The 13,322-nt window shown below is 48.7% G+C and overlaps 1 protein-coding gene across 3 annotated transcripts in view; it reads right to left on the reverse strand.

The window, feature by feature from the left end:
• Nucleotides 1–5,188: 5,188 nt before the first annotated feature.
• CUNH11orf49 (chromosome unknown C11orf49 homolog) overlaps nucleotides 5,189–13,322 on the reverse strand; it is a 129,784-nt gene continuing 121,650 nt past the window's right edge. For 2 of the 3 annotated variants that reach the window (XM_025207949.1, XM_014521442.2), the window contains 4 exons: nucleotides 12,704–12,899; nucleotides 11,757–11,866; nucleotides 7,778–7,841; nucleotides 5,809–7,218 (listed from right to left, as the gene is read on the reverse strand). In XM_025207949.1, the coding sequence (XP_025063734.1) occupies nucleotides 7,038–7,218; nucleotides 7,778–7,841; nucleotides 11,757–11,866; nucleotides 12,704–12,899 (551 nt within the window). In that variant the 3' untranslated portion in view covers nucleotides 5,809–7,037. Of the gene's footprint in view, nucleotides 7,219–7,777; nucleotides 7,842–11,756; nucleotides 11,867–12,703; nucleotides 12,900–13,322 lie in introns of all 3 variants that reach the window. The other variant, XM_025207948.1, reaches the window with a different exon arrangement.

Here is a 13,322-nt window from a genome sequence, read left to right on the forward strand (position 1 = left end):
GTGATCTCCAGCTTCTCTCTTTCTGGGCCAGGCGTGTAGTGCTGCGTGGCATGAGGCAGGAGGAGCAGTAGTGGCTATGATCTGAAATGTACAACTTCTGAATAAAAGAGGATAAAGGGAACTGAATTTTAAGGCAAGGCCATGTTTATGCTACCTCCCTTACCACTCGCTGCTCTGGTGACAGGAGTTCGTGCCTCGTTCCAGTGGCATGCCATGGCTATGATGAGAGAATCGGGTGAGGAGGAGAACTGGAACTGTACAGTACACATATGGTGCAAGTTGAGTCAAGTATAGTATATTCCTCACTCGGCATGCAATTCTGGGCTGAATCTCTGTCAGATTAGTCCACCCTTTCTGGAAGTTGATGTTTGTAACCACGTTAGGATTCCTATACAAGGTTCATATTGAGAGGATGTAGCAGTACTTTCAGAACGTAAACCATATGATAGGGGCAGTATAGCTATCCCTAGAGCAAGTTTTAACCATAACTGATTTTCCTGGGTTTAACTTCAAAGGCATCAGACTTAGTTAAGGCACAGAAACATGGAGTTAGATAACATAGTAACCTTTATTACAGGTTGTTGATAACTGTGATGTGTAGTGTAAGGAAACTACCATATTTTTACGCATATAGCCTGCTGATGTGTATGAGCCGCACCCACATATAACCCACGGAAAATTGTATTTTTGTAAATTAGTCTGTGTATACGCCGCACCCGTGTATTTCCCACGGTGGCATATATATGGGGAAGCGGCGCAGCCCGGCTGGCCCTAGCCCCAGCCCCAGCAGCAGCGGTGGCACAGCCCGGCCTGCCCGGGCCCAGGGGGGAGGCAGTGCAGCCAGGCCCTGGCCCCCACAGCGGTGGCGGCACTGCCTGGCCTGCCCGGGCCCAGCAGGGAGGCGGTGCAGCCTGGCCTGGTCCCCACGGTGGCAGCGGCATAGCCCTGCCTGCCCGGGCCCTGCAGGGGGGAAAAAAATCCGTTGATAGCCTGTACCCATCCATTTTTTTTTTTTGTAAAATCGCATATACCCTGCGGGATATATGCGTGAAAATACGGTACTGCTAGGTCCTTTTGAGTGTTTCAGTAAAATAAAGTTGGTGATTCTCAATCAAGGTGCCACAGTATCCTGGGGTGCCTTGAGATGCTTCCAAAGGTGCTGTGGGATGCCACACAGTGTTAGTACTGTTAGGAGTACAAATATGGTTCACAAGATAATCCCAGAGATTTCAAACATAGTGTTAAAAACCCATAGTGTTAAAAATCATTCTGCCCTGTTGAGATCTTTCTGAGATATTTGCAACAAGAGAATAGTTTTTATTACATTTCTGTAGTAAACAAAAATGAGTGAAAGCTAAGAGCTAACATTTCCTGAGGGGTGTCTCAGATCTGAAAAGATTGAGAACTGTTGGTTTAAGTGGTGGGGTTGGTAAGGCCTTGTCCCCAACATGGTAGAATTTTTCTTCTTCTTGTCTCCAAAAACCCTGGGGAATATTGTCAATAGGAATGGGCAGAGCTCAGCTGCTGTCTCAGCAAAACTATAAAAGAGGCAATTGGCACCTCTGGAGTCCCTGGCAGTGGTTATCAGAGTTGACAGCTTAAACCAAATCTACAGGTGATGGTAGCAGAGCTTCTTACAGGCCAATTTAGTACTGGAGATGAACACTGCAAACAACGCAGGTAACAACGTTTTTTAGATAATTTAAGTAATTTGTTCTCTTCAAAAAGTGAAGGAGACTAACAGCAGCAGGTGGGGAATGGATATTGATTCAGAGCTCTTGACATGTGATGAAGGGGGATGCAGCCCTACTGTGGGGAAGAGGGTGTGGGTCGCAGGAAGTCCTAGAATGCAACCCCCCAGTATAACAACACGTGAATGTTAAAACTTGGAGCTGGGGAAAAATGCTCCATTTGCCAAAAAAATGATTTTTTTAAATGGAATTCATTGCTAAATTCAGGTGTTTAGTCACTGAAGAAATTAAGTAGTAACTGTTGAGCTGTAAGAGGAAGATTCCCAAGTACCTCTGTCTGTCACTGGTCTGGAGCAGCATGCCAGCCTGCTTGGTTAACCCATTGATTCAGTTTTGTCAGAGGAGTGCAAATCTTTGGGCCTGTTCACTTTTTCCTGGCTGTTAAATGCTGACTGCAGCTGGCACCTCCATATGCCATATTTCCCCCCACCCCGCTTATATAGATAAGGTACAGTGTGAACGTTTGGGATACTGAGTTTAGTACTTTTGCCTTCTGTCTTTCATCATCAGCAATCCCTTGCAGTTGAGAATGATTGTCTTCTATCCTCCTTCTGTCTTTATAACTCACAAAGGAAGACCTGTGGGAGTGAAACCCCAGAGTTGATGGACATGCTTCCCTCAGTTGAGAAGAATGAGACATTCTTCAAACTAGTGGCCAGGAACGAAGGGATGTTTTTCAAACTGGCAGCACTGGTGTTACAGAGTGCATCGGGGAGCAGCAGTTGCTTTGAAAGAGGCCAGTTTTGAATCCTCTGCTAGGGGCTGCTGCACCCTTCAGTCTCTGTGACCTGAAGAAAAAAAAATCTTTTTCCCCTGGTACTCCTAGCCAGTGCTGTGTTTTTTCATAGCTGGTAGGGAATGCAAAACTCAACCCTCCTGCACTCTGGACTTATGGTGCACTCCAGGTCCTGGCTTCTCTGCATGGTGCTTAATCATGCGCTTGCTACCAGGGCAGAGGCAACCAGTGCCATGGAGTAGCTGGGTTTGGGGTTTTCCTTTTCATGTGTTTGTAACAAGGTACGTAGCACGATTTGCAGATCTTGTTTGGAGTCTGACAGGCCACACTGAGTGCTTCTGCTATGGCCTCGTACTTGGGGCTGCTGGGCTGTCACCCTGCACCTTAGCACCTGCAGCATCTGGTTTACTGAGGTTGTGTCAGGTGGTGACTGTCAGTATAAACATTTTCTGTGGGGAGAGCGAGCCAGGTTAGTCTGAAGTCAAGTGGAAGGTAGGATCTACTTACATCTCTAGAACAACTGAAGTAGGTGGTGTGCGTATGTACTACAGGGAAGTATCAGAAAATTAATCTTTTTTAGAAAGTTAGGGTTGGAAGGGACCTCAGGGGTGGAGGGGTGGTCATCTAGTCCAGCCCAGCCCCCAGTGCGTGTGTCCTGAGGGTTAGTACTCTTCCCTCCCTCTGTAACAGTCTCAGGCTCACACGCACTACATCCACCTGCACGCTGTAATGTACAGCTCTACTCTGACTTCAGACTGGCCATAGAGGAGTGGGCAGAGGCAGGGTAGAGCTGTAGGTTACAGTGAGGGGGAGTCACTGTTCCGCACTAAAAGGGGTGGTGCATGGGTGCACGCACATGTGTACATGCTGGCCCTGGCGGCCGCCACAAGGAGCTCAGGGACCCGTGCACTGGGGAATGGGTGGGACTCAGAGGCAACTCCCCACTTGAAGCGACGCAGTGCATGTGTTCAGACTACCCATGCCTGACCCAGATCATGGGAGCTGGGCTCAACCACCAGCCTGGGCATGTCACGTGGGCAGAGCTGCGCCCTGGCACATGGGCTCCTGGGGGTGCAGGGGAACTGGGCTGCTTGCACCAGCGCCACCTTGGGGAGGGCCGGGCTGGAGGTACGGTGGCCATCATAGAGGACATTCTGGTTTTTTGCTACTCTGTCCCTTATTGATACAAAACCCGATGACTTTGTTCTCTATTTTTCTCTTGAAGAGGAAAAATAAAGGCATCTAGTTTCATATCAATAGAGGACAGGACAACTGGACTGTCTTCTGGCCACCCTAGCTGGAGGGCTTGCCCCTGCACTTGGGGTCAGGAGCGAGTTTTACCCCATGGTCAGGCTGGGCTGGGGGCTTTGCCTTCCTGTGTAGCAGGGCCGTGGCCTCCTCTCAGTCGGTGCCTCAGGAGTTCCAAGAAGGGACATCACGGCCAGGTCCTGGTTTCCCCGGACAAGGAAAAGAGTTTGGGGCTTGCAGCGATTACTCCAGATACAGCGTGCAAGTGAACCAGAACTTCCCATTATTACGCATCCCCCAAGGTTTGCTATGGCAGCAAGGCAGAAAACAGATTCTGGCTACTGAGCAAGTCAGGAGTCTCAATATCAGCATCAACGAGAGCAGCTATTACTGCTACGTGCATTCAGGTACCGCTCTACAACACTGTCCTAGTCCCAGAGCCATAAGACCTTCCTAAGGCAGTGGTTCAAGTCCAGGGAAATTGTAGGAAAAGGTCAAAGTCCTGGGATACTTCCATAATTCTTTAGGGGAAAGTGTATTAAGCCCTGGGGTCCTTGGACTGTTTTTGGGGGGTTTGGAAGAAACCAAGACAAGAATGAATGTTCATCTCTGCTTGGCCAGATTGCTTTACAAATGCTCCATCAGAAACCTGTCATGAAGTGTCTGGGGGAGTGGTCTGGCGGGGCCTGTGGAAGGACTGTGGCTAGCAGTTAATGGAGACATTGGTGAATGGTCAACACATGATCATACATTTCCACAGACCCAAACTGACAATGATCCTTTCCTTAGCACTCTCCAAACATAAAGAACAACCTTAAAAAGAAAGGCAACAATGACCGATCAGATTCATGGTAGGTCCAGAGCAAGGAAGTCTCCAATGAAAGAAATACATTGTTGCCAAGGAGAAGGTAACAAAAATAACATTAATCACTACCCCTGGGTCAGAGCTAAGGCTGTTGTGATAAAAAGCTGTCATGTCTTTGTGCTTGCTGAAAGCCATCTGTTTATTGTATCGGAAGAGTAAAACCTTTACATATAAGTGCTTTTAAATGGTATGATGGGTAAGTAAACTGCTGTCTCTCAGCAACCTTAACTTACATTTTTTTTAGACAAAGTTTTGGTATTTAGAGTTATTTGATTGAGCTCTTTCTGCACACGGTGCAGAAGAAAGACATGTTCCTAAGGATTTAGAATCTAGGTTATACACTAACCAGATAGTCTAGACATTTTCACATTTCAAAGCTAAATAATTTGGGGGACACCTTCATTTTTTTTCACCCTATACATGTACTTCCAGCTGAAGGCTTCACATCATCCCTGAGGCCACTCAATCCCTGGCCCGCAAGTCATCCAGCCCATGGCGCTTCCCATGGCTCCAGAAATTTGGCAGTGGGGGAGCAGTGGCACAACTCTCCTACTACAACATTTTAAGACCCATGGGAAGCCTCAAATTTCAAGACCTGCAGGGGCAGTGCTAAGTCCCAGGGTCCAATTCTGATTGGGGGGGGCAGTGCCATGGCCCAGTTCTGGCGCACACAAGTGGGAGGAGGTGACATGGCCCCTAGAGCCCAATCCTGGCACATAGCAGGGAGGCAGTGCAGGGCCAGCATCCAATCCTGGAACACAGGGCTTAATCCAGCCCATGGACGAACCCTGTGCTGTGCATTTGGTCTTCAGGGCCCAAAGGTTGAGCACCGCTGCCTTTGGCTATGGGGGCATGCCCACTCCTTCCCCTATTTGGTACCATTTGTACTGCCCTTTGTGGAGCACATTCTGGTGTGTACCCCACCTCCAAAACTGTACCAGCCTTTGGTCTTGATTGCGGGCTCAGAAGGATGAAGCTGTGAAACATGCTATTGTTTTCCCTTAAGGCACGTGGTGGTGCTGACTCCTTAGGACAGAACAGAGCAGGAGACCCCAGGTTTAGCATTCACCTTCCACAGCATGCTTTATTTACTTCATGTTATAGTCACTTCCAGGAAGATGGGAGAGTTACAGCAGTTTAAAAACATAATAAATAAAATAAGTTACAATAAATAAATGCCCCCCCCCCGGATATTCTTCTTGGGTGGGGCAGGGTCCCAGGCATGGGAGGATTTGGGTAGATTGCTTCTTAAACCAGATTCCTCAGGGGACAAATACCATTTGGATGCCAACTCCACACCCTTGGGAAACAGTTCCTGGTGTTTGGCACCTTGAAGCTTTCTGTGAAGGAAGAGAAGCAAGGAAGCTCCTTCAGACTGAGTCAGGGGCAGGAGGTAACTGGCCTTTGGGGAAGACCCAAGCAGACTGGGAGATGCCAAGGCTGAGCTCCACCAGCTTCTGGGCTTTGAAGTCCAAGCTGCTGAGTTCTGCAGGAATAACAGGGTGGAGGCTTCATTCTTGCAGTTGTAAGGACAAAATTCAGGTAGGATGTTGAGTCCTTTGCTGCCCTATCAATGCCTGCACCCATTTAGCAGATAACTCAGATTAAGTCAAGATAAGATCCCTTCAACTCCTGTCATATACACCCCAGCTAGCACAATACCTAAAACACTGCAGACCACAAGGTGCGTGGCAAGGGGAAATTTATGTGCTACGTCCACCCTGTCACTGCTCTTAAGATAACACTAAATTATATTATGATGGCATTAGAAGGAGCATGTTCCCAGAGAGAACCCCATGGCTAACCCAGTACAACAGATGATCACAGTGCAGTATTTAACTGAAAATCTAGTTTCTGTGTTTGCTTTGGCATCTCTTAGAGACCAAGGAGAAGGCCGAGAAGAGTAGAGAGGGCAACAACTAGGTCTTACTTTTCTGGGCATTATAGAAATTTCTTCCACCTTTGTCCTAGGACAAGTGCAGCTTTATCAGGAATAATTTGAGTGAAGCTCTTGGGGAGATGGGATTCCATCTATACTAGCTCTCCCTCTGCTCCTCGCACCTAGCAAGCACAGGAAGGTGAGATCAGTGGTGAGAAGAATATTTCCTATCAGCAGTAGAATGCCATGGGGAGGTCTTCCCAGGGCAAGCTTTGGGTAATTTGTCTTATTTGCCAGCAGGGGGCAGCATAACTCTGCAGCTGGAAGTGGCCTCAGTTCTGGGCTCTGGATGAAAGAGAGATTCCTTTGCCAAGTCTGGGACAGGAGGTGATGGTGGTTTGCAGGGAGGGGCTTGAGGCACCTGGGCGTGGTGTGGAGGGAGGCACATGCAATGGAGATGCAGGTGGGACCTAATTTCAGCCTCCAGGCAGAGGTGCTCTTCCGTCCTGCATCCCATCAGTTGCGGGGGAGTCAGGAGGAGGAGTTGCTAACTTCACATTAGTTCTCCGAGGAGTCTGTCTCTTCAGTGGAGATATCGCTCTCTGTATCCACTTTCCTACGGTGGTGCAGGGGCTTCCAGGGGGAGTTGATTCTGGGGGAGTTGCGGGAAGGCAAGTTGGCTGGCTCCCCACTGGAGCTGGCAGGAGTGGAGATAGAGAGCCCTGAAACCTGAGCTACCCTGAAAGAAAAGACAAACCCTAGGTGGTCATCACCAACCTTCACCCCGTCGTTCTGCCAGGGGGAAGCCAGAGATGATGGTGGCCATTGCCAAAGAATTCACTCAGTGATTGTGGGGAGGAGATGTTTACAGCAGACTAGGGAACCCCCTGCACTGACAGCTAGCAGGACAGCTTGGGGGTTTGATTCTGTGAATCCTCCCTCATGTGCTGAGGAACTCCCCGTCTCATGCCTCAGTCTGTGCTCCACTAGCTCTCCCCCTGGTTTACTCTGCCATAGCAGACTGAGCATGCACATATAAAAAGCTCTTCCCCATGCCCTGGGGGTTCTCTGCTACCACTGTATCTCACTGAAGAGAGCTTTCTGCTCTGCTTCTCAAGCATGTGCCAAGGACTTTTGTCTGTTGCACCCTGCATAAAAAGGCCTCTGATGCCTAAACTGAAGGGTTCCTTCATCCATTGTCCTAGGGCTAGATGAGAGGAGAGAGGACAGTTCCTAATCCCAGCCTCCCAGCGTGCTGTACTGGATCTGTTACCTTCCTTTCTTCTCTGGGCACTTACAGTTTCTCCAGTTCCTGGTCCATGGGAGGGTCAAGAAGCAAATCTCCTTTATCTGGCAGAGCCCCTGGAAAACAACAGCAAGGCACATTTCAGTGTAGAGCCTGGCCACGCTGCAACAGGCTTCATGCAGAATCCCTGCTCAAGACTCTGTGCCACAGGGGTATTCAGTTATTGGGCTTAAGAGGCTGAAAAGACCCTCCCTGCCACCTCAGAGATCGCTGCCTATACAAACTGAGGGACCACAGGCAAGAAATGGAAGTCCCAGCATACACCTCTTGGCTGAATTGTTCACTAACACAGCCAAGCTCAGTCTGAATGTGAGGGCTGGGAGAAAAGCCCAGCCAAGCAATCTACACAGCCAGGGGTTAAGGAGGCCCCTCCACCCTGCAAAGCAACAATACAGTGGCCTAGTTAAAGGAAGGTGACCGTGTCCTCCCCAGGCTTTTGCCGACTGCAGCACAGGATTAACAGCCTCATTTCCTATTGGAGAACTAGCCATGTGCATGGGCATTAACCATATCTAGAACAAAGTGGGCAATGGACTGGTAACTGGCTGCTGTGTAGACAGGCCTGAATCTGAGAGTCAGAAGCTGGGGTTACAAGAGTGGCCTGAAGGCTGTGGGGACACATCTATCAGTGTCACTGGGAACTTGTGGTAGCTCTGAGCTCCAGCATGAGACCCAAGCATTTCCCACCCCAGACAGTGCTTACAGGAAGGCAACTAGGCCCAACCCTGGTTGTCCATTAGGTATGAGGAAGACAGGACTGGATAGGCTGCTCTCTGGTAGCAGCTGTTGTCAGGATGAGCAAGACATGCTGGTGGGATTGGCCTGTGGTCATCTCTCTTGTCCCTCACTGGAAGGCAAGGGTCCTGATGACGCAGACAAGGTTCTTTGGGTAAATCTGATATCTTTTATTAGACCAACTCAAATAGTTGGGAAAATTCTTCTTAGCAAGCTTTCGGGCACAGACACCCTTTGTCAGGCTGAGGAAGTGTCCTTATGAGGCATGTTAGTGGTGCTGATAGTTGCATGCAATGTGGGGAGGTGACTGGGCCTGTTGTGGCAGCAGTTCATGTTGCTGCTCTTCTAAGTTACGCTGGCAAGAAGGGCAGAAGCCTCCTACAAAGCCCCTCCTGATTAACCATTCCCTCACGCAGAGACAACCAGAACTATTTTGCTGCCTTGGGCAAAATAAATCTTGGCACCTCCTCTCCCACGTTCATGTGTTAACCATGGCACCCAATCAGAAGCCACTGATTACTGATCAGTGCTAGAAAGACTGTCCTGGGCAACAGCCCAGTTTGTCTGTAGGATAGGCCAGCCCTGGGCAGAGAGAGTCAGGCAGGCATGCCCAGAGATAGGAGCCTTGGCCAGGCCAGGGCTGTGCCACCATATAACCCCAGGTACAAACAGGCTTCAAAGCATTAGCAGGGGTGAAACAACAGTTTAGTAGGAACTGCTCTATTGTGCAGACAACCAGAATGTATCATTCAGTGTCCTTGGAATGAGCATTTTGTATTGCCATGTTCTGTCTGTGGTTTCTGACCCTAGTCTCTTGCTTCTTAGGCAGGCAGTATCTGTGGATTCATACCCCCACCTAACATGGGGCACTTGGCATAGGTGCTCAAATATGGCAATTTATGGCCACCAAGTCAATTAGACCATAAACAGGTAGCAGGCTCCTAGCTGCTTCCATTTCTGGGCCCCCTCCCACAAACACCAGGCAAGCCAAGTACTCCAGCCTCCCTGGCACCAGGAGATGGGAGCCCAGGAACTGAGCAGTCTTCCAGCCTGCTCTCTGTCATGAGCTCAATTAAAAGAATAACCCGGATAAATCCTGGGTTTGTTCCTGCATTGGCAGAATGCACAGTGAGGTCTCTGGGGCACGTGAATTACTTGGGCGAGTCAGTAAATAACACTTAAAGGATTCGTGAATCAATATTGACACTGGAGTTAGGCTGCAGATTCCAATCTGCCTGACAAACTCATTGGTGCCGCCCCAGCCAGAAGGAGCAGCCCTAATCCCCCCTATTCTACCAAAGGGGCTGCTGGCTTTGTGAGGCCCCAGAGAGACTAGAGACAACACAGGCCACTGTGGGAAAGCTCCTTTGCTCCTGAAATGTTCCCTTGGAACTGCCCTGGCTGCAGGGCTATGGGGAGCCTGTGATCCTCTGCAGACCAAAGCCTATTGAAATCATCCTGCAGGAAAGATTAAAAGACATCAAGAGAAGAATCTTCCTTTCCTTGCCAAGATGCTAGCACCTGTTAGACTTGCGGCTGCTGCCCCTCCCCTGCAAGAGGCCTCGGCAGGAGGCTGGCAGGGGGCCAGGGGACTGGCCTGTGTTAATGGAAAGAAAAACCCACACACTTTGTACAGGGTACAATGGAAGCTGTGGGCAGGGCTTTCTCATCCCATCTGTTTTCTTTGCACCTTGCTGGAAGTGGATTCTGTAGCACTAACAAAAAAAGCTTTGCTTGGTACAATCCATGCATCTCCTTCCTCAGTGAATGCACTGCTCCCTAAGCCTGTTTGCAGAGGGGATTGCTGGGTTGTATTCATGTTCCTTTGATACATAATCTCTGTGTTGCTGGGTAAGCAGCCCTGCCCCAGAGAAACATTAGCAACAGAAATGAACTGTTAAGAGAGGGGCTCAGCCAGGGAGGGGATGATTTTGCTTCTTTGCTATGACACACACCTGTGCAAAGAAGCAGGCCCACAGGGAAGAGAAGTGCAGTTTCCACTGAGACTCTTCTCTGAGGTGTGGCAGACTATCAGACAGTCAGGCATGGAGCTATAGGGACAAAAACACTACCCATGCTGCCCCTCTGCTTTTCTTGGTATCATATGGTAGGATAGACCTGTGGTCATCCCTCTTGTCCCCTGCTGCAAGGCCAGCATCTTGAGAGATCAGAGCTTCAGGCATCCAAATATTCTTCTTTGGCCCTTGGACAGCCTTGGGGTGCCAAATTCAGCCTTGCCAAACTCAGCTGACAAGTGAGCTCCTCCCTCTCCTCTTCAAGAAAGGAAGGGAGGGCACAAGAAGGAATAAGGAAGCTGGCACAGGACAGTGGGTTTGAAATCCATGCAAATTAGGTAGAGTTCTTGGCCTCCTAACAAGAAGCCAATGCAGTGCCCCAGCCCTCCTGATCTTGGACAACATTGACCTGTGCAACAGACAAATGGGATCAAGTTTTGAGGATCCATGTCCTCTGCACTAACCTGGACCCATGCACTACCATCATTGGTTTCCACACTGGTCTGGTAGAGAACTTTGGGCGGCTACAAGCCTATGACAATTAAGAGGATTTGACCAGATAATAAATAACCTGAATAATCCAACCAGCTGTGTCCCTCTCCCTTGGGCCTTATTTTCTGATGTTATATTGATGTATTTTACACTGCTATCAGATTTTCACTAAATGACAGATTTTTGTACCAACAACACACAACTACGTGGGTACAGCTGTCTGAGGAAGCAGGAGGTTCATGTTGTGGTATGGGAGATAGAAGGGGAGGTCTGGGACCCCACTAGGATCTTTGCTGCAAGGGCACAGCAGAATTATTTGGCACTTGAGATGCATTTCTTCTTCCCTTTTCTCTTGCAGTCATAGACCATAGTCACTTAACACTGAGGGAAAGGAAACTTGAACTCAGTTTCCTACTACTGCAACTGTTGAAAGCAATCAGCCACCTTACCTCCTCCTGACCCATTTCCACCCAGTGTTAACTGAATATATCTGCTCACAATATTGCTATCATGAGGCATCATGTCATAGAGATAAACAAAGCAATTCATATCTCTGTTTTGTTGCTTCAGGCACTTCTCTCAGGCAGATATTGCCATACTGGGTTGTGCTTTGTAGAACGACAATGAAAAATAGGTGGCACAATTGTGTAGTACATCCCAGAAAAATTCTGACGTGGAAAAATCCAGGCAGACCCACAGGGGTTTGAGGAGGGCTCCTTCTTCCCTCACCTACAGCTCTGTTGATCCCGTGATGCTTTGCAAGTGCCATCAGGAATCCATAGAAAGTCAGTCTCTGGACACTGCTCAGCACCTCTTTGACAAGGGCGGATGGGGGACAGCTAGATGAAGAGAGGAAGCAAAACTAGCATGACTGGTAGAACATCACCTTCTTCTGTCTCTCAGATGTCTGACCTACTCTAACATAGACCTAGTTATACTTGATAACTATATCCTCCGGGAATGGACTGAAGGAAGTAAGCCAAGCTATCATGGCAAATAGCAGTTGGAGTATTCATTTAGCTTCCTAACTGCTGTCCTTTTACTAAGGAATGCCTTTGAGCTGAGACAGATTTCCAAGAAAAGCCATGATTGCCTCTAGTCCAAGGACAAGGAGACAAGGCTAGATCTACATGGGGACTCAGGCACCACAACTCTGAGCCTTCCCTTTCACAAACCAAACAGTGACCTGTCTTTGTGGTAATGGTGCTGTTACCACCAGCTTCTGTTAGCTCAGTGGCTAAAATGCTCATACAGGGAAGTAGGTTTCCCTCACACAGGATGTGGGAAACCTACTCTAATGATCAGTTTAAATATTTTACATACAAATTCATTGGGGCAGAGAGTGGTACCCAAGTTTCCTACTGCAATACATGGTGCTGGGTGAGCCTCTCTCTGGAAGGATGCCAAGGCAGAGATGAGATCTCTATAGGGAAGCAGAGCCCCCGTAGAACCCTTCGTCTCAAGTATCAGCTCAAGCCCCCATTTCTGACATCTGTGATGTAGTTTCTCTTTTTTTGTGTTAGGGCTATTAGGGTTCTTCCCCTTTCTATCCACCCAAGAATGCTTAGAGGGCTTCACAGATTCTCCAAGGTCCTGTAGTTCCTCAGAGCTCCACCCCTACTAAGACAGTCTTCCAGGTATCAGCTCAGAGTCTTCCTTGCAGCCCCAGTTCTTACCTGTATTTTGACCTATCAAGCAGGGTCTCTAGGCACTGGTAGAATAGAGATGCCTCCACCCCATCAAGTGGGCTGCACTCACTTGAAGCCTGACGGGAACGGTGCTGCCCAGAGGATGACGTTGGAACAATTACAGTGTTCGGATTCTTACCAGCCAACAGATCCTGATAAATAGCAGCCACACTCTCCAGGAACTCTGCAAAACCAGAGGACAGGTCAGAACTCGGGGCTGTGGCACAACTAGAACATCCACCTGATCTACTAGAGCTGGGACTGAACTGTCATCCCCTGCTTCTACACCTGGTTATGACACTGAAAGAATGAACCCACCATGAGACATCCTACTCATTTAGTTCATACAGGCACATCTTTCCTATAATCTCCTAGCTGACACAGCTGCAAGGCACCCCAAGTTGTTGTAGGCACCCACTCATTCTCATGAGGTTTTTCCAGGGGGGGAAAGGAAGCAGCACATAGGTAAAACTGGGGTGGGCAGGCTAGTATCTAATACTACCCTACCAGGTTAGTTTACACCCTCAAAAATCTCCCCTTCCCTTTCTGTTCCCAAAGAAATGTCACCCAAGAAGTGTAATGTTTGGAACTGAAGAAGTAGCAGGAA

The sequence above is a fragment of the Alligator sinensis genome, unplaced genomic scaffold, assembly GCF_000455745.1.
Source record: "Alligator sinensis unplaced genomic scaffold, ASM45574v1 scaffold592_1, whole genome shotgun sequence".
Classification (NCBI taxonomy): Eukaryota; Metazoa; Chordata; order Crocodylia; family Alligatoridae; genus Alligator; species Alligator sinensis.